General features: G+C 37.6%; 1 protein-coding gene across 1 annotated transcript; it reads right to left on the bottom strand.

Annotated features, from left to right (window-relative positions):
- Positions 1-15,233: 15,233 nt before the first annotated feature.
- Positions 15,234-20,228, bottom strand: LOC124382727 (little elongation complex subunit 1-like). Its single transcript, XM_046844935.1, has 8 exons — positions 20,035-20,228; positions 17,952-18,238; positions 17,482-17,650; positions 17,173-17,333; positions 16,217-16,407; positions 15,886-15,986; positions 15,563-15,652; positions 15,234-15,436 (listed from the first exon to the last, which is right to left on the bottom strand). Exons 2-8 carry the CDS (start codon positions 18,168-18,170, stop codon positions 15,234-15,236), a joined length of 1,134 nt encoding a protein of 377 aa, XP_046700891.1. The 5' UTR covers positions 18,171-18,238; positions 20,035-20,228.
- Positions 20,229-21,219: the final 991 nt, after the last annotated feature.

The following is a 21,219-nucleotide window of genomic DNA, read 5'->3' as shown; positions in this document are numbered from 1 at the left end:
TTCCTTCCTTTTAAACAAACATAAATAAATACAAAAGACACAGACATTTATCTCATTATAAAAGCATTTTAACACTTTGTACTGGAGATTCAAAAACTAGCAACCAGTATATGAATCGGGTCTCAAAAACCGCGGTAGCAGCATGTGCACTGTTTAGCATGCTCCGTGTTAACAGCTCACGATCGTTCTCAGTATGTCGGACGTGTCGGAAAGAAACGGTTCTTGATACAGTACTGGTGACTCGAGAACAGCAGTATGTGAGCTGCTCGGAATCGGCAGGTATGCGCATGCTCAGTGATGATCACTTGTTCAGCAGCATGTTTCAGTTTAATGTGTGTACTGTTGGAGAAACTAGAGAAGAACCCCTTTCTCATGGATATTGATTTATTTTGAGTCGGATAGACGGTCATACACATTCAAAAGTGAGTAACTTAAGTAATTTTGTTGATTATTGCTGATTTGAGACGCAAACTGTTTTGAACGATTCAGTCCGATTTGTTGAACCTGATCGACCGGTTCACTAAAAAGAACCAGTTCAAATGAAGGATTCGTTCACGAACCGGACATCACTACTTTATAAGAGAAAGATCTTCCCCCTGATGTAGTCTTCATTATTTGAGGTACCAACAAATAGCCTGCACCTTTTGATCTAAGTAGGCATGGGGGGATCATACTGGTACAGAAGTTCACTCAGATACAGTGGTGCGAGACCATAGTCTTAGAATAAATGTTTTATGCATAATTCAAGGCATTTCCCCTCCCCCCAAATCACTTAGCTTGTTTCTATTCTGTACAGTATCTGCACATAACGTGTACTGTGTGTTTCTTCCCTACCATCACTTCTCCAAAATGACATTTTAGTTTAAACATGATACAAATCCAACTGTGTGTGTGTGTGTGTGTGTGTGTGTGTGTGTGTGTGTGTATCAGGCCAATGTACTAAAAGGTTGTTAAGAAAAAAATGGGTACACAATCTGGTCGTGAGGGTAAAAGTGTGTTTAGAGGGTATGTGTTTGATCATTTACATTGCTGGAGGATTTGAAAGACAAGGTGTGCTTCCACAGGTAAACACAAGATTGTTGAGTCTGCACCAGTCCATTATCCACTGCATTTCCTGTCTGAAACCCGTCTCGTTCTTAATAACCTTGTTCTTGGTCCTAATTCAAACTGTCTAAGGCCCCATCAGTGAGTCTATAGCATACAAGCCTTTTTCCACATAAACATAAATTATAATAGACAACAGATAACACTGTACAGATTTAAAATGTTTTTTTTTATGTACAAAGTTTTAAATGTAAATCACAAAAAATTATTGTAACATTTTCACTGGTTCGGCACTGGAAGAAAGAGAGACAGGCAAACGTTCACCAAGCAGAGCTTTCTTAATTTCATTTCATTTTCACCCCGGCGTTTTCCTATACAGTTCTCATGCCAGGGTTCACCCATTCTTGCAGTTTGGGACGCCTTTCCTCTTTGACATACCCCGGCTGCTCACTCGCAGATCGGCCCTCCTTTCTTCATCTTCCGCCCATCTCACTCACGGATCGGCATGCTTTCTCTCTTTAGCGCCCGCCCGAGCTTATAAAAATCTATAAAATTATTCATAAAGAGAGTATAAGGCACTTGTAACGGCTGGGGGAACGTGCTTTGTGATGTCTTGCCACCATGATTTTAAATCTTTTAGAGCGACTTTGGGGTTGCTGGCTGCCAGATCATGAGTGGCATAAACCACTGCGAGCTGCACCTCCCACGGCAAATCTGCACACAAAATCCATCATAAAATTAGGACTTGCTAAAGCACTTTCCTGTTGATAGAGAACTAAAAATCAGATAATAAAGATAATGATCATTTATTTGAAGCTTTAGTAATACCTTTTCTGTGTTTTTCCGTTCCATAATTAACTATGGTTCTTGTCAGATTTTGGACTGACTTTGGGAAGTTCTCCTTAAGGCCTTGTTGGCCAAGTCGCCCTGTTCGAGATGTAAAAAAAGTGAAAAACTGAAGAATCCAAAAATAATGTGAGATAATGCTCTAAAACAGGATTTACAGAAAACTTACCAAGTAGCCTGAAAACTGCTGCTACATAGACGTCTCCTTACGGTGTTTGCTCTGTTTTTGTTTGCAACAGCCAAGTGTTCAGGATCAGCCAAATTTTATTTCTAGTAAATAAAAATTGGATATATTAAGTATTTTTGGGGCAGTAATAGAATGCCCATTGTGATTGTACCATAAATTGTGAGTTTATGCAACAACAATGAGATAATTGCAGTATTTCAGCCTATATTACTAAGACATGCACATTTGCAGGTTTATAATCTATTAAATGTTTTATATATACATAAAAAAAATGTAAACTGAGAATTAAATATGTTGAAGACATTAAGTACCGTATAATTTTATTAAAAGTCCAAATCCAGCCCATTTGTGCACAAAGAAGGTCCAGACTTAAGATGTAGTCCCAGACAGAAGAACAGAGATCAACACCATACCAGCTGTTCTTCTCGAACGTCAGACTGTTGTCTTCGAGAAGAGCATTTAGTGTGATAGTAATGGTATTGTGAATGTTGTCTAGAGGATCCTGGAGGGAAATACATCTTTCTTCAATATCCAGATCAATAAAATGATATTACTTAGTTTAACATGAATTTATAAGGAATTGGTCCAACTAGATTACACTGACACTTGGAAATCAAAAGTAGGATAATCATGCAGTACAATACAGAAATAAAGTCTATTAAAAAACTATGTTTGGTGTTCTGGTCTTTAATTTACAATGGAATTGAGATGAAAACTAAAGATCGGCGCCTTACATCATCCCAGAAAAGATACTTGCTGAGCAAATCTAACATCTTTCCATTTGCCTTCATTTTGCTCACGATGTGAATGGCTTTGCATAAAGGGCTGTGATAGAAGAAAACATTTGGCCATGCAGTCACCATGACCATAATCAGTTTGGGGGCTTCAGGAAAGTCTGCAAAGGAAACAAAACAATAACACTGAAAATACACTGTATAGAAAAAAAAATACAAATACAACCAAAAACAAGACACAATTGGCTTCTTTGTATCATTTTCAATATACCTGTCTGTCAATATAATCTCACCTTCTTTAAGAAATCTGTAGGCGAGGGCATGTGCTTTATGAGTCTCCTCTTATTTGACACAATCCCACATAAACCCTACAGAGAGACTGCAGGAGATCATGTCCCATAGACTCTTTATCTGTCTTCATCTTGTCCAAAATCACAGACAGAAATGTCTGCATTAAGGACTAAATGAGATGGAAGAAAAAGATCATCTAGCATCCAATTAAATTAAACATGTATTCAAATAATGTATTTGAAATAAATATTAGGGAGTTAAGAATTGACTGTAGATGAGGTTTAGGAAAACTACTATACATTAAATATAACAAAACCATTTTACATGTTTACAATCATATCTGCTGTTCAATTTAGGAACATCAGGAACAGATAAACAGACTTTTTAAAATGAAATTAAATCCACAGATAAAGAATAAAGTAGTTTGAATTAAATGCACACTAAATAAAAAAGAAAATAATAACTGACCTCGTTTACGCAAAACTTAGATATGACCGATTTTTCCTCATCTGTCAGAACAGGAAGTTCACTTGTTTCTTCAAAAAGGGCATGAATCCTGTCTGTAGTTAATAAATCGGAACAGGACTTTTGCAATGTTTCTAATGAACTGGAGATGAGAGATTGTGTCATGTGTGCGGTGTTTGCAGGATCAGCTGAAGCAGCATCAAGTCGAGGCCTTTTAGCAATCCTGAGTGGAGACACATCTGATCCAGTTTTCTTTGCTGTCGGCTTTATCGTTGTAAAAGTTCGGCCAGAGATTTTCATGGTTTGATTTCCTGAAATTGTATTGTTGTGCCTCTGATCGGAGCTCTCCTGCTTGGAGGGCAGGATTCCTGGAACATGACTGACATGCCTGGGAGTAGCAGATCCAAACTCCTTAGCAGCGAATGCAACCCCACATGATGCTGAAGTGTTGGTTAGATTAGACAAAGTCTTTGCTTCATTTTGAAGGCCCACATGAATATAAAATAAAACATGTACAATTAAATCAATAATAAAACAATGCTGCATGTTTTATTTCTGCATAATGAATACAATTTGTAATTGTAATTTTGAATTTTGCTGTGTTTCCACATGGTTGGTTTTAATTGCCAGATATGTTGCATCATGGTAAATGTTTGTGCTTGATTTGAGACTTGGCGCATCAGTGAAACAAAAATTATTTTCAGGTGGATTTTTATTATTATCTTTTATATCTGCGTAAAGAAATACATGAATAAAGTGAATAAATATGTGTTGAGTGAAGGTTTTAATTTAGCCCTTTTCTATATTTATTTAATTATATTTGTAATAAATATAGTCACAGAAATGCACACTGCATTAATCCTGCGTTAATAAAATTCTTCTTCTTCTTTCGGCTGCTCCCATTAGGGGTCGCCACAGCGGATCATTCTTCTCCATACCACCCTGTCCTCTACACCTGCCTCTTTCACACCAACTACCTCCATGTCTTCCCTCACCACATCCATGAACCTCCTCCTTGGCCTTCCTCTTTTCCTCCCACCTGGTGGCTCCATCCTCAGCATTTTTCTACCAATATAACTCATGTCCCTCCTCTGCACATGTCCAAACCATCTCAATCTTGCCTCCCTCACCTTGTCACCAAAACATCCTTCATGCGCTGTCCCTCTAATAAACTAATTTCTAATCCTGTCCATCCTCGTCACTCCCAACGAAAACCTTAACATCTTCAGCTCCGCCTCCTGTCTTTTACTCAATGCCACTGTCTCTAATCCATACAACATCGCAGGTCTCACCACAGTCCTATAAACTTTCCCTTTCATTCTTGCAGATACTCTTCTATCACAAATCACTCCTGACACTCTTCTCCACCCACTCCACCCTGCCTGCACTCTTTTCTTCACTTCTTTAACACAATCTCCATTACTTTGCACTGTTGACCCGAAGTACCTGAACTCCTCCACCTTCTCCACCTCTTCTCCCTGTAACCGCATCACTCCACTGCCCTCCCTCTCATTTACGCACATGTACTCTGTCTTACTTCTACTGACTTTCATTTCCCTTCTCTCCAGCGCATATCTCCACCTCTCCAGGCTCTTCTCAACCTGCTCACTACTCTCACCACAAATCACAATATCATCTGCAAACATCATAGTCCAGGGAGACTCCTGTCTGACCTCATCCGTCAACCTGTCCATCACCACTGCAAACAGGAAAGGGCTCAGGGCCGATCCTCGATGCAGTCCAACCTTCACCCTGAACCAGTCTGTCTTTCCTACTACACACTTTACTGCTGTCACACTGTCCTCATACATGTCCTGCATCCTAACTTCCTCATACAATACCACAACCCCTCTCTTGTCACTTTGGATTTCTCAAAATCCACAAATACACAATGCAATTCCTTCTGTCCTTCTCTATACTTCTCCATTAACATTCTCAAAGCAAACTTAATTCCCCTGTAGTTACTGCAGGTCTGCACATCTCCCTTATGTTTAAAGATCGGTACCAGCACACTTCTTCTCCATTTCTCAGGCAATATCTCACCTTCCAGAATCTTGTTAAACAATCTGGTTAAAAACTCCTCTGCCATCTCTCCTAAACATCTCCATGCTTCTACAGGTATGTCATCTGGTCCAAACGACTTTCCACTCTTCATCCTCTTAATCGCTGCTCTCACTTCCTCCTTACTAATCCTATCCACATTTTGCTTCACCAACTCCACATCATCCAACCTTCTCTCTCTCTGATTTTCCTCATTCATTAGCTGCTCAAAATACTCCCTCCACCTTCTCAACACACTCTCCTCACTAGTCAACACATTTCCATCTCCATCCTTTATTGCTCTAACTTGCAGTACATCCTTTCCAGCTCGGTCCCTCTGTCTGGCCAACCGGTACAAATCCTTTTCTCCTCCCTTACTGTCCAACCTCTCATACAGTTTCTCATATGTCTTTTCCTTGGCTTTCGCCACATCCCTCTTTACCTACTGCCGTATCTCCTTGTACTTCTGCCTACTTTTCTCATCACTATGTCGATCCCACTCTGTTTTGCCAACCTCTTTCTCCTTATGCTCTCCTGCACTTCCTCATTCCACCACCACGTCTCTTTGTCTTCCTTTCTATTTCCAGATGTCACACCAAGTACTTTTCTAGCTGCCTCCCTCATCACTCCTGCAGTAGTTTCCCAATCATCCAACACCTCTTCACCACCACCGAGCCCCTGTCTGACCTCTTCCCTCAACCTCACACTACACTCTTCCTACTTCAGCTTCCACCATCTTATTCTTCTTTCAGTCCTCACTCTCCTCCTCTTCTTCTTCGCCTCCAAAACATCTTACAGACGGCCATTTGATGCTGTCTAGTTACACTGTCCCCAGCCAACACCTTCTCCAATCAGTCAGGTTGCATCTCCTACATAGAACATAGTCCGCCTGTGTGCACCTTCCTCCACTCTTATAGGTCACCCTATGATCATCCTTCTTCTTACAATACGTATTCACCGCTGCCATTTCCATAATTTTAGCAAAATCCACCACCATCTGCCCCTCCACATTCATCTCCTCAAGGCCATACCTACCCATCATCTCCTCATCACCTCTGTTCCTTTCACCTACATGCCCATTAAAGTCTGCCCCAATCACCAATCATTCTATCCCAGGTACACCATCTACCAGTTCATCTAATTCACTCCAGAATCTTTCTTTTCCTCCATCTCACAGGCGACTTGTGGAGCATAGGCACTGATGACATTTATCATCATCCCTTCAACTTCCAGCTACACGTTTATCACCCTATCAGAAGCTCTCTTCACCTCCATTACCCTTTGACTGTACTCTTCCTTCAGAATCACCCCTACACCATTTCTCTTTCTATCCACACCATGATAAAACAGTTTAAACCCACCTCCAATATTCCTGGCCTTACTCCCTTTTCACTTGGTCTCCTGAACACACAACATATCTACCTTTTTTTCCTCTCCATCATATCAGCTACCTCTTTCCCTTCACCAATCATAGTACCAACACGAACCTCCACTCTCTTACACTGCTTCTTTTCCAGCTGTCTCTGTAGACGTCTTCCTCCTCTCCTTCTCCTCCTTCGGCCAACAGTAGCCCAATTTTCACCGGTACCCTGTCGGGTAACGATACCTGTGGCGGTCGTTGTTAACCCGGGCCTCAACCGATCCGGTATGAAATTCTTATTTGTGATCCGCATATTCGATTTCGCACATGTTTTTTTGCTGGATGCCCTTCCTAACGCAACCCTCCCCAATTATCCGGGCTTGGGACCGGCACTAAGAGTGCACTGGCTTGTGCCCCCTAATGGCTGGGTTCCTGCGTTTTTAAAATTGGTGCTGTTAAAATAAATTTGTGTTAACGCGTTATTACTGCGTTTATTTTGACAGCCCTAATTTTGAAATTTAATATAAAAACCACACACACACACACACACACACACACACACACACACACACACACACATAATTAAAATATACAGAAATTCAGAGGGATTTCAGTATTACCTTTGTTTATCTCACGCTCCCATTCAAAGAGTTGTTCCTGTTGAGGTTTATAAACGATGTTTATAAACGAAAAGATCAACTGACAAATCCAACGCAAGTGCATTTACAGTGGAACCCGGTTTTGGATCTTGCAGGGTTTTTTTTCGGCTTTGCGCCGTGCCGCCGGTCGCAGTATTTTTAAATTTCCCTATTTTTTCATTCACAAACTCTCTCTCTCTCTCGCTCGGCTTATCTCCCCCTCGGCATTGCGGACGTAAGTTTTTTCGGACACTTTGCTTTGTGTGTTTGTGCGTATTACTTCAGCCTGATGGTCATAAGTTTTCAGACACTTAGTTATGCTTTTTTTTTTTTTTTCCACATGTGGACTAAATGTGAGACGGCACTGTGCAGCCGCTGTTTTTTTTTGAGCGATCTGTGTGTTTATAATGTTGGAGAATATAATAAAGGTTTGTATGGAGAATGGACGGTGGTTTGTATTGTATACTGGTAAATCTCTGCTGTTAGTAGGTGCACTAATGCCTTTTGTTGTTAACAAACGTATGTACATTTTTATAGCATGCCTTTATCAAACAAATCGCGGCTGTTGTGTAAAAAACCCTCCAAAAACACGTGCATGTACATTCTCATTTATTAACGCACATCATGTACATAAAGAAATTTCAAGCATGTTAATATATTGATTTTGATTTTCGTTTATCTCGATCATCGGTTACCTCGATGCTTTTTGGCGACCCCCTAGGACATCGACATAACCGGGTTCCACTGTAGTTTCATTAAGTCAAAATTGTCACTGACAGTTAAATGATGTCTGCATGTGAAATAAGTAGAATGTACCTCAATTAAGCGCATACATTTCTTGGGGCTACTGACTTTGCTCTCCAGGACTGGGATTTCCATATTTTGTCTGTTGTCTGTTTCTGTAAAATAATAAAATGGAATAGTGCTCAGATCCCACTAATCACATTATATGTTTATTTAATAGAACTGTATTATGCAGTAATGTGCTTGTACTGTCTTACACACTGAAGGCAGAACCATCAAAACTAAACACACCTTTAAGTTCCAGAAGCTGGTTTTCAACACTGGCATTTCTGTAGAAAGGAAAAAGGAACATTTAGATAAAACATTAACTCCAATATATATATATATATATATATATATATATATATATATATATATATATATATATATATATTGTATTTAAATATGTATTATGGAGGTTTATACCAGACAATACTGAAAAGGAACTGTAAATTGTATTTGCAATTGCGTTTTCGATATGTAGATGCATAAACTGTGACATAATCTAAACACAATTTCAAATCTTGCATTTCAGTTTGCTTTTTCGCAAGTGAACACAGTGAATGCCATATTAGAAAAGGAAAAGCAAAGTCTATTTGCAACTGTATTTCACGTGTCTTACACGATATGGCTGTGTCACATTTAAAAAGCAATATTAATTACCACTTTTGCATACTTTCTGTAAATGTTGCCCAAAACGCCAGTAGAATTACAATTCCTTTTCTATTTGAATTTCCAAAGCCTTGTTTGTACATTTTGCAACCAGCAGGAAAAAAATTATTCCCGTCTATTTAAACTTGTGGTGTGGTACTTTTTATGTTATTCATGATTAATGATTCATGATTCATTTAATTACAAGATTCATGATTCAAGATATTATATATATATATATATATATATATATATATATATATATATATTGTATTTAAATATGTATTATGGAGGTTTATACCAGACAATACTGAAAAGGAACTGTAAATTGTATTTGCAATTGCGTTTTCGATATGTAGATGCATAAACTGTGACATAATCTAAACACAATTTCAAATCTTGCATTTCAGTTTGCTTTTTCGCAAGTGAACACAGTGAATGCCATATTAGAAAAGGAAAAGCAAAGTCTATTTGCAACTGTATTTCACGTGTCTTACACGATATGGCTGTGTCACATTTAAAAAGCAATATTAATTACCACTTTTGCATACTTTCTGTAAATGTTGCCCAAAACGCCAGTAGAATTACAATTCCTTTTCTATTTGAATTTCCAAAGCCTTGTTTGTACATTTTGCAACCAGCAGGAAAAAAATTATTCCCCGTCTATTTAAACTTGTGGTGTGGTACTTTTTATGTTATTCATGATTAATGATTCATGATTCATTTAATTACAAGATTCATGATTCAAGATATTATATATATATATATATATATATATATATATATATATATATATATATATATATATATATATATATGGTTATGTAAAAGAGCATCCATCATACAATTCTTTGTGTTCGTTGTTAGTATAAAAATCAAGTGTCTCCAGGCAATCAAAAGAAATTTCCTGAAGCGCTGGCTGGCTCATGCTTGACTTTTGCATTTCTGTAGGTCTTTTCCTGTTTTTCCTTTTAGGGAATTTGCTGCAACTGGAGAAAGAGACAAAAGCTTATATATATATATATATATATATATATATATATATATATATATATATATATATATAGTTTCAAATACCAATATGTGTTTTCTCCTTTTTTTTCAGATTATGCTCAAATTGACATTTTACAGGTGACAGATTATTTGTCTACACGGTTCCATGACAAAGGGGGCGTGGCTTTGGGGGCGTGGCGCACGCAGTTTAGCTCCTGTGTGATGTCAGGATTTTGCCGGTTCGGTCTTTATGCTCTTTTACTCACTAGACTGATGCTTTTACTTACAGCCACTAAAGGTAATTTTAATTATTAATGATCATGTTTATGTGACGTTAAGATTTAGGTAGTTTACTGAAGAACTACTTTCATGCTAGATAGAGCTTCCCGGATGTTCTGGGTGAGCACGTGACTAGCGCGTGACTAACGATGAATCCTCGAACATTAATGAAATCAATTAAACTGAAGATCAGATTCGTGAACGTGTATAATTGTAGGAATAGATCCAAAACGTGTTTTGAGGTAAATACCGCTGGTTTGTTGACACTTTAGAAGATGAAATTGATCGCGGTTAGTTGCGTGGTGGAGAAGTTTGACACTTAATAGAAGGTAGTCTGTGGGCTGCTGCTCCGCGTTCTGGGTTTTTAACAATACGGTGACGTCACAGAGACGCCAAAACTCACTGTGTCACTTGTGCTCTATGTGGAGGAGGATAGTCCACCCTGTAGAACAAATAGTACACAGTGATGGCAGCTTTTATTAAGAGTATAACACTATGTACAGGGTATAGAGTAGTATGTACAGTTACAGATTATTATGTACAACTCATCATGAATTCACAGTGAAATTCCCTCTGGGATGAATAAAGTGACAATAACATATAAGACTATAACACTGAGTATGTACAGTTACATGAGCAGTGGACTGTAACACTGATATGTACAGTTATATGCGCAGTAGATTATAACACTGAATATGTACAGTTCCTTGAGCAATAGACTGTAACACTGAGTATGAACAATTACATGAGCAATAGACTGTAACACTGATTATAAACAGTTACATTAGCAGTGGATTGTAAAATTGAATATGTACGTTTCCATGAGCAGTAGACTGTATCACTAAGTATGTACAGTAACATAGACAGTAGATTGTAACACTGAGTATGTACACTTGCATTAGCAGTAGATTATTTCACTAAGTATGTACAGTTCCATGAGCAGCAGACTAACACTGAGCAGGTACAATTACATGAGCAGAAGACTATAACAAAAATAGAAACATTGTAAAATTCATTATATACAGTTACTTGAGCAGTAGATACAGTTACAGTATGTACAGTTACAAAAACAGTGGACTGTTACACTGAGTACAAACATTTGCTGTTTTCCTGGTGCTCGTGTTCTCTATATTGCTGCGCAGGTACCGTGATATTTAAAGGGATCTTCTGAGCTGTCGTCTTCCATGCTGAAACGAATGACATCAGGCTGAGGCAAATGGAGATCCTGAAGAGGGACTTCAGGATTCTGGTTGAGACAGCACATCACGGATGATGAGGATCATAGTGTCAGGACCACTTCCCATATAATAGCAAGGATTTGAGCGCTTCAGTAGACTTTTTGCTTTAAATGAATAGTTACAGTCATAATGTCGAGAACACAAACTACCCTTATTTCTGGCAGTGTCCTAGGTTTTATAGCCCTGATGGCCTCCACCCCAGCAGGATTTTAGCGGGAGTCCAATCAGACAACATCTCCAGGATGCTGCACACCATCTGACTGGTAAAACAATTTGCAATTCACAATGATAATAGCTGTTGTACAACAAACCAAATACAGTGGTACCTCGACATACGAGTGTCCTAACATACGAGTTTTTTGAGATACGAGCGGTCACTCTGTCGATTTTTTGCTTTGATATGCGAGCAAAAACTTGAGATACGAGCTCGAGACATCGCTGCTAGATGGAGAATCATAGCCAGAAAGCAAAGATTGTGACGAAAATTAAGATAGTGTTGCATTCGAGGGAAAATGAGAGCTGTTCCTTTAAGGCTACTATCTCTGGGTATTAAAGTCCAGAGTAAAATGCATTATGGGTAGTGTAGTGCAAGCTGGATGTTTTTCCTGTGTGCGATTTATATGATTTGTGTTCTGCAGTGCGGTCTGTTAATCCAAGTTTATCCACCTGGGAGTTATATTATACTGTAACCCTGCGAATCTATTTTCATAAAAACAAGTAAAGTGGTTATGCATAGGCTAATGTTGTCCATCTCATCATTCCACAAGTATAAACTAATGAGTTTTTTATTCAAAAACACGTAACAAAAACATCTGGAGTCGCATTTTGGGGGCTGGAACGGATTAATGGCATTTCAATTAATTTCAATGGGAAAAATTGCTTTGAAATACGAGCAATTTGACATACGAGCAAGCTTACGGAACGAATTAAACTGGTATGTCGAGGTACCACTGCAGTTACAAGCACACATACAGCTACTTTTATAGAAACCTTATAGTAAGATCAAGGAATAAATACACTACAAGAACCACAAATAATCGTATTACTGTTAAAACAGCAAAATGTAAAATAAGCAAACACAACAAAGTTCTAAAGTTAAACCAAATTATTACAATGGTCTAAATGTGTCCACAGCATCAGGATATCAAATCAAATCAAATCAAATTTTATTTGTCACATACACATACATACAGGGTACGACATGCAGTGAAATGCTTTTAACGACGGTCCGGCATGAGGGAATAAAATAGGGGAAAAAGGGGAATAAAAATATTAATATAATAACAAAAATTAAAGAAAAATATAGTAAGAAAAAGAAGGCAGATAAATAAAGATATATAAATATATATGTATATATACATACATATACATATATACATATATATATACACATACCCAGAAAATGTACACAGAAAATGTTTATGGCAGTGTGCAGTTAACCAGTAAACAACAGTAAACAGTAAACAAGTTAGGCGTGGTTTTTGATTGTCCATAAGTGTCCGTGTGCAGTAAGGTGTGGTGTAAAGTGTCCTTGTGCGGAATGGTGTGGTATAAAAATAAGAATATAAAAAAATATGAAATAAATATGAAAAAGAAAATATGAAAAGTAAAGAGCACTGTGCTGTGCAAGTCCAGTGTATAATGTGCCGTAGCACGAAAAGTGTGATTGTGCAGGGGGAAAAAAGGGTGATGATGGAGAGAGTGGGCCAGTTAGATCCTGGGTGTTTCCTGGTTTAAACACCGAATGGCCTGCGGGAAGAAGCTCCCCCTCATTATCTCTGTGTTCGCTTTCAGGGAGCGGAAGCGTTTCCCCGAACGCAACAGAGAAAAGAGTCCATTGTTGGGATGGCTGAGGTCCTTCACAATTGTCCTGGCTCTGGTCCTGCACTGCGTGCCGTAGATGTCCTGCAGGTCAGGGAGCTCGGTGTGGATGGTACGTTCAGCTGAACCACCCTCTGGAGGGCTCGTCTGTCCTGCATGGTGCTGTTCCCAAACCAGGAAGTGATGCTACCCGTCAGAACACTCTCAATGGTGCAAGTGTAAAGAGTCTTAAGCACCTGAGAGGGAAGTTTAAAGTCCCTTAAGCGTCTCAGATGGTACAGACGCTGCCGGACCTTCTTCACCAGGGTGTTGATGTGACAGGACCAAGACAGGTCCTGTGTGATGTGAACACCCAGGTACCGGAAACTGAAAAAAGACTGAAAAAGATTTTGCAAGCACCTTTCACACTGTGCTGCTTAAAAAACAATCCTGGAAGCATTTTTTAGGACGCACCACCCTGCCTGTAACAGTCACTCACTCTCAGCTCAGGTTGGTGTGCAGCACCACAGCACTACTGTCTAACAAAAGCCACTATTACATCCCTGGGTGGGCTCGAACCACCAACCTTTTGGTTAACAGCCGAAAGCCCTGACTGATTGCACCAAAAGCTGAAGAACACTAGTCTTTTAATTGGTGGGAAGAGGGAAAAAGAAGGAGAAGACGGAAATAATAAGACAAATGGAAGAAAAAGAAAGGAAAAGGGAAAATAAAACCAACCTTCCACATTTCTTAAAGTTTTGGGCAGATTGATTTTCATATTTGATAGAAAATTGCACTACGAGCAAAATGAGTGAACATTTTACCACATGATAATCAGCCAATGTTTTGTTTACTACAATTGCTAGAATATCAATGCCAATCATCTACAAGACGGCCCATGGTGTGATGCTATCACTCGACCTGTGAGGGGTATATAAGTAGAAAAATGTAAAGGATGCAGCTGCCAGACAGGAGGAAAAAAGGAAGGTTAAGGGGTTTAAGGAGAAGGTTAGTGGAGGTGGTTAGAGAAGACATGCGGGTGGTTGGAATATAGAATATAGTAGATTGTAGTCACATGTAGGTGTGAACAGCACCTGACAGAAATTCCTGTAGTTTCTTCAGTGTTGCTGTTGGCCTCTCTGTTCCAAATGTATCTTAAATTAATACTTTTATTTTTAATACTCTTATTATATGGGCATAGATGAATATGGATGCTTTATACAAATGTATACAAAGACAACATATTTTTTGTAAATGTATTAAAGTAATTCTACTGTATAGTAAACATATAGTATACAACTATAGTAAACAGTATGTTCATGCAAATGCTGCCTGTACAAGGAAAACACGCCGAATGAGGACAAATATGCAGGAACCTGACCTGAGCTCCTATTGTTTCATGCAGTGGAAAGGAAAGTTGAGTGGTTGAGCGCGAGTTGTTTGCGTGTTGTTCGAGTGATGCTTAATGTTCACAATGCTAGTTATCGCTCGTAACTTTTCATAAAAGTACAATTTTAATTTAACTTTTTGATCCTCCTGCAAAGAATTCATAAAGAATGTTACTTACATCAGTAAAACAAATGTTTAGTGATAAAAAAAAGTATTTTTCGCTGGAATTTTTTTCTATTTTTATATTTGAGCAAAAGAAAAGATGCAGTGTCTTAAAGGATTTTAATTTCGCCTCTTTTTCATAATATTTATTAAGTTATATTTTTAATGTAAATGGAGAAACGTGCACTGCATTAATTGGAACTGAAAGCATAGGATTGGGTGTGAAATGCACCACCTGCCACTGTAAAGAGACAATCAATAACACTGTGCAGATCTATTATGTATTTTATTAATTCAAGTACAAAAATATACAATGCTATAGAAAGTTATCTATTAAACATTATTTAATGTGATACAATTTCTTGTTTGAGAACAGAGTTGGCTGATCTGCTCAAGGCACTTGGTGACGGCTGGAGGAACGGGCTTTGTGAGGTTTTGCTTCCATGATTCCAAAGCCTTCAGAGCGACTTTGGGGTTGCTGGGTGCCAGATCATGAGTGGCATAAACCACAGCGAGCTGCACCTCCCACGGCAAATCTGCACACAAAATCCATCATAAAATGAGGACTTGCTGAAGCACTTTCCTGTTAATAGAGAACTAAAAATCCGAGAATAAAGATAAAGATTAGTAAAGGATTTGTTCATTTGATCCTTTAGTGATACCATTTTGTCTCCTGAACTTAGTTATGCGTTTTGCCAGATCCTCGACTGATGCTGCCACGTTCTCCCTAAGGGCTTTTTGGCCAAGTTGCCCTGTTTGTGATGCCAAAAAACAGAAGTGAAAAACAGAAGAATCCAGAAATAATTCAATTCAATTCAATTCATTTTTATTTGTATAGCGCTTTTAACAATGGACATTGTCTCAAAGCAGCTTTACACAGATAATGTGGTGATTAAACATAAATATGTTCTTTGTAAGTATGTTTTATACTATTATAGAAATAATGTGAGATAATGCTCTAAAACAGGATTTACAGTAAACTTACCAAGTAGCCTGAATATTGCTGCTACAGAGACGTTTCTAAATTTTGTTTCCTCTGTTTGTGTTTGTTTCAGCCAAGTATTCAAGATGAGCCAAACATCCTTTCTAATAAATGAAATATTTGACATATTAGTGTTTTTGTGGCAGTAATAGAATAGCCAACATTCTTGTACCATCAATTGTAAGTTTATACAACAAGAATAGAAAATGTGCAGTATTTGGGACACACACTGTCTCATATGAGTCTCACATTTGCCAGTTTGCAATCTATTAAATGTTTTAAAAAACTAGAAAGATGGGAATTAAACACATAGAAGCAGTTTTACATTCAGTACCGTATAACATGGGAGACGGTCCAAATCCAGCCCAGTTGTGCACAGAGAAGGTCCAGGCTGAATACGTAGTCCCAGGCAGCAGGACAGAGATCATCACCATACCAACTGCTCTTCTGGAATGTCAGACTTTTGTCTTTCAGAAGAGCCTTCAGTGTGCGGGTGATGGTTCTGTAGATGTCTCCAGGAGGCTCCTGGTAGAAAATACATCTTTTCTTTTAAAACCAGATCAATGAAACAATGTTTACAATAATATGATCATAACTGAAAGGTCACAACCAATCACAATTGCAGATGATTGAAATACTGAGGTAGAGCTGTAACTGTGCATTCTGCTCTTTTTATAACCTCCATTTATTACTCTTATGTAAGGAGGAGTCCTAGAAAATGACCTCCAAATAACCCCAAGTTTTTAAAGACAAATGCAAAATAGCACACGTTACTAAAGGGTTTATGTATCAGACAGTAGCAGGGGTAAATAATGCTCTAGAATAGTACATGAGTAGGGAATTTAAGACACAAAGTTAATTTCTTTATTCAGTATTGAGCACAGTGTCACATGGTTCTATATCACTTCCTTTATTAGTATATTATAAAACAGATTTATTAACTTGCATGTTTATTGCACTGATCTGATCATTTTTATCATAAACAGCGTCATTAACGCTGGAGTTAAGTGCAGTTTCTTTGCTGCTGGTTATCAGCGTTTACTCACACTAATAAAAAAAGACTAAAATAGTGATGTCCTGTAACACTTTTTGCTTGAATGTTGAAGAAAGAAATTAAATACTTATTGATTTAATTCAATATGAATTTATAATGAATTTGCTCCATAGATCACATGGACATTGGACATCAAAAGTAGATTAAGAATGCTGTAAAACACATTAAAAATCCAGGTGAAAAACGATGTTTAATGACAATTCTGGTGACTGTTGTGATGTGAATCAGCTACTTACCGTATCCCAGTGCAGATATTTGCTGAGCACGTAATAAATCTTTCCGTATGCCTTCATTTTGCACACGATGTGAATGGCTCTGCATAAAGGGCTGTTTTGGGAGAAAACACTTGGCCATGCTGTCACCATGACCATTATCAGTTTTGGGACTTCAGAAAAGTCTGCAAAGGAAACAAAATGATACCACAGATTTAAAATACACTGTATAGGAAGAAATACAAAACCAAAAACAGAACACAACTGGCTTCTCTGTATCACTGTCCAGATTATTTTTAGTAGATATGTATAAAAATGTCAGTATAATCTCACCTTCTTTAAGAAATCTGTAGGCGAGGGCATGTGCTTTATGAGAGTCTCCTCTCTTTTGACACAATCCCACATAAACCCTACAGAGAGACTGCAGGAGTTCATTTCCCATAGACTCTTTCTCCGCCTTGATCTTGTCCAAAACCACTTTCAGAAATGTCTCCGTTAATAACTAAATGAGACGGAAGAAAAAGCTTAATCAACATCCAACTAAATCAAACGTATTCAAGTCATGTATTCAAAACAAATATAAGGGAGTTAAGACTTGACTGTAGATTAGGTTTAGGAAAACTACTAGACTTTACATAAACCAAAACCTGGAGTAAACATTTTACATGACAAAAAATAAGTACTGTTTAATTTCAGAACATCAGGACCAGTGAATTATGGATTGACTATTAAAAATGAGAAAACTCAAATCCACAGCTAAAGAATTGAATGCACACTAAATAAAACAGAAGATAATCACTGACCTCGTTTACACAAAACCTGGAGATTACAGATTTTTCTTCATCTGTCAGAGAAGGAAGTTCACAGTTTCCTTTAAGTAGTGCATCAATCCAGTTTGGAGATAAAACATCATCACAAGAATCCTGCAGTGTTTCTAATGCACTAGTGATGAGGGATTGTGTTGTGTGTTTGTGAGGTGCAGCATCAAATCGAGGCGTTTTAGCAGCACTGGGTGGTGGCATGTCTGATGCAGCTCTCTTTGCTCTCAGGTTTGTCTGGGTTTGATTTCCTGGGAGAGGAGATTTGACATCTGACACACAAGAACACACACACACACACACACACACACACACACACACACACACACCATATTAAGATCTTTATATTATTATGTTTGGAAAATCTTAATTTTTTTTTCACATTCATGATATTTTCTCCTTATTGTTAAATTCTGTAAAATACTTTTCCTTTACTTTCAGTATTTTATAACTCTGTACAAGAAACTGTCAGGTCTCTGTTTACCAAACTCAAACTCCTGAGTGTTACACATTTAGGTTCATCAGGATGTTTACATTGGCAACATTTGGCCTTGTTGTTCCAATACTTTTGGAGAAGAATGTACATGCTTTATATATATATATATATATATATATATATATATATATATATATATATATATATATATATATATATGTGTGTGTGTGTGTGTGTGTGTGTATTGGTGTTAAAGTTCTATCTAAATGTTACTTTTCTTGTCCACAGTGGGGCCAGTGTTGAAAACCAACTTCTGAAACTTAAAGGTGTGTTTAGTTTTGATGGTTCTGTATTTTTATGTATTATGGAAGATTATTACGTACATACAATATTCAAAAGGAATTGCAAAATGCAAATGTGTTTTCTATATATGCACACATAAATTGTGACATAATCCAATACAATTGCAAATCTTGCATTACTGTTTGCTTTGTTGCAAGTGAACGCAGTGACTTCCATATTTTAAATGAAAAAGTAAAGTCTATTTGCAACTGTATTTCATGTCTTATGAGTTATGACTATGCCTGGCAAAACTCCTTTGCATTTCAATTTCCAAAGCTGTGCACTGAAAGTTGTGAATCAAATTTTAGGGGTGGGACTATATTATTAGGCATGTTAGTATTGGGAAGTGATGTCACTCATAGTCTTTGTCTTTTGCACATTTTTCATGTCTTTGTACATTTTGCAACCAACAGAAAAATGTATTCCTTATCTTTTTTTTTTACTTGTGATGTGGTACTTGAAAATTACATTTCTAATTTTATTCATAGTTCTTTTAGATTCATGTTAAAATGACTAAGTTTTATATTCACAATTGTACATTTTCTAAATTACTTCCTAAAGTATTGCCTATCCTCTGTGAAATACAAAACATTTTGAACAAGTTTGATCTAATAGAAAAACACAAATCTTCTGTTATTGTCTCGACACTCAGATCTAATCAATGATACATTGTGGGGTTTTTCTAATTAGTTAGGGTTTTTTTTCCCTTCTTTTATTGATTTATTTGTTTGTTAGTCTGTCTAGTGTTATTTAAATTATATTTTGTTGTTTGCTTATACGGTATATATTTTACTTGTTTTTTTGTTCTGTTAACTGTTGAAAGTTCATTGTATAATTCAGTTTGTGTAACTTGTAACTTTCTTTGGGCAAGAAAAAACAAATTGTTTGTCTACACGGTTCCATTACGAAGGGGGCGTGGCTTTGGGGGCGTGGCGCGCCCATTGTAGCTCCTGTGTGATGTCAGGACTTTGCCGGTTTGGTCTTTATGCTCTTTTACTCACTGGACTGATGATTTTACTTACAGCCACTAAAGGTATTTTTTTTTACTTTATTAACGATCGTGTTTATGTGATGTTAAGATTTAGGTAGTTACTATATGTATTTACTGAAGCTAAACTACTTTCATGCTAGATAGAGTAAGCATTTCATGCTAGATCTGTGTAAGCACGTGACTAGCGCGTGACTAACGATGAATCCTCGAACATTAATGAAATCAATTAAACTGAAGATAAGATTCGTGAACGTGTATAATTGTAGGAATAGATCCAAAACGTGTTTTGAGGTAAATACCGCTGGTTTGTTGACACTTTAGAAGATGAAATTGATCGCGGTTAGTTGCGTGGTGGAGAAGTTTGACACTTAATAGAAGGTAGTCTGTGGGCTGCTGCTCCGCGTTCTGGGTTTTTAACAATACGGTGACGTCACAGAGACGCCAAAACTCACTGTGTCACTTGTGCTCTATGTGGAGGAGGATAGTCCACCCTGTAGAACAAATAGTACACAATGAAGGCAGCTTTTATTAAGAGTATAACACTATGTACAGGGTATAGAGTAGTATGTACAGTTACAGATCATTATGTACAACTCATCATGAATTCACAGTGAAATTCCCTCTGGCATTAATATAGTTTATAACATTCACTCAGTATATACAGTTACATGTGCAGTATATTGTAACACTGAGTATGTACACTTGCATTAGCTGTATACTGAGCTGTAACACTGAGTATGTAGAGTTAAATGAGCACTAGACTGTAACACTGAGTATGTAGAGTTAAATAAGCACTAGACTGTAACACTGAGTATGTAGAGTTAAATGAGCACTAGACTGTAACACTGAGAATGTAGAGTTAAATAAGCACTAGACTGTAACACTGAGAATGTAGAGTTAAATAAGCACTAGACTGTAACACTGAGTATGTAGAGTTAAATGAGCACTAGACTGTAACACTGAGTATGTAGAGTTAAATAAGCACTAGACTGTAACACTGAGTATGTAGAGTTAAATAAGCACTAGACTGTAACACTGAGTATGTAGAGTTAAATGAGCACTAGACTGTAACACTGAGTATGTAGAGTTAAATGAGCACTAGACTGTAACACTGAGTATGTAGAGTTAAATGAGCACTAGACTGTAACACTGAGTATGTAGAGTTAAATGAGCACTAGACTGTAACACTGAGAATGTAGAGTTAAATGAGCACTAGACTGTAACACTGAGTATGTAGAGTTAAATGAGCACTAGACTGTAACACTGAGTATGTAGAGTTAAATGAGCACTAGACTGTAACACTGAGTATGTAGAGTTAAATGAGCACTAGACTGTAACACTGAGTATGTAGAGTTAAATGAGCACTAGACTGTAACACTGAGAATGTAGAGTTAAATAAGCACTAGACTGTAACACTGAGAATGTAGAGTTAAATAAGCACTAGACTGTAACACTGAGTATGTAGAGTTAAATGAGCACTAGAC

Source organism: Silurus meridionalis, chromosome 3 (assembly GCF_014805685.1).
Source record: "Silurus meridionalis isolate SWU-2019-XX chromosome 3, ASM1480568v1, whole genome shotgun sequence".
Taxonomy (NCBI): domain Eukaryota; kingdom Metazoa; phylum Chordata; class Actinopteri; order Siluriformes; family Siluridae; genus Silurus; species Silurus meridionalis.
This window is presented reverse-complemented; position numbering and strand designations above follow the sequence as displayed.

What these genes read in the sequence shown, in the direction of transcription:
- LOC124382727 (XM_046844935.1), bottom strand. Translation starts at nt 18,170, where the DNA reads ATGCCACCACCCAGTGCTGCTAAAACGCCTCGATTTGATGCTGCACCT. An exon ending in CCAGGTTTTGTGTAAACGAG is followed by an intron (nt 17,651 to 17,951) that starts GTCAGTGATTAT and finishes CGTCTCATTTAG; the next exon opens with TTATTAACGGAGACATTTCT. An exon ending in AGCAATATTCAGGCTACTTG is followed by an intron (nt 15,653 to 15,885) that starts GTAAGTTTACTG and finishes CATCACAAACAG; the next exon opens with GGCAACTTGGCCAAAAAGCC.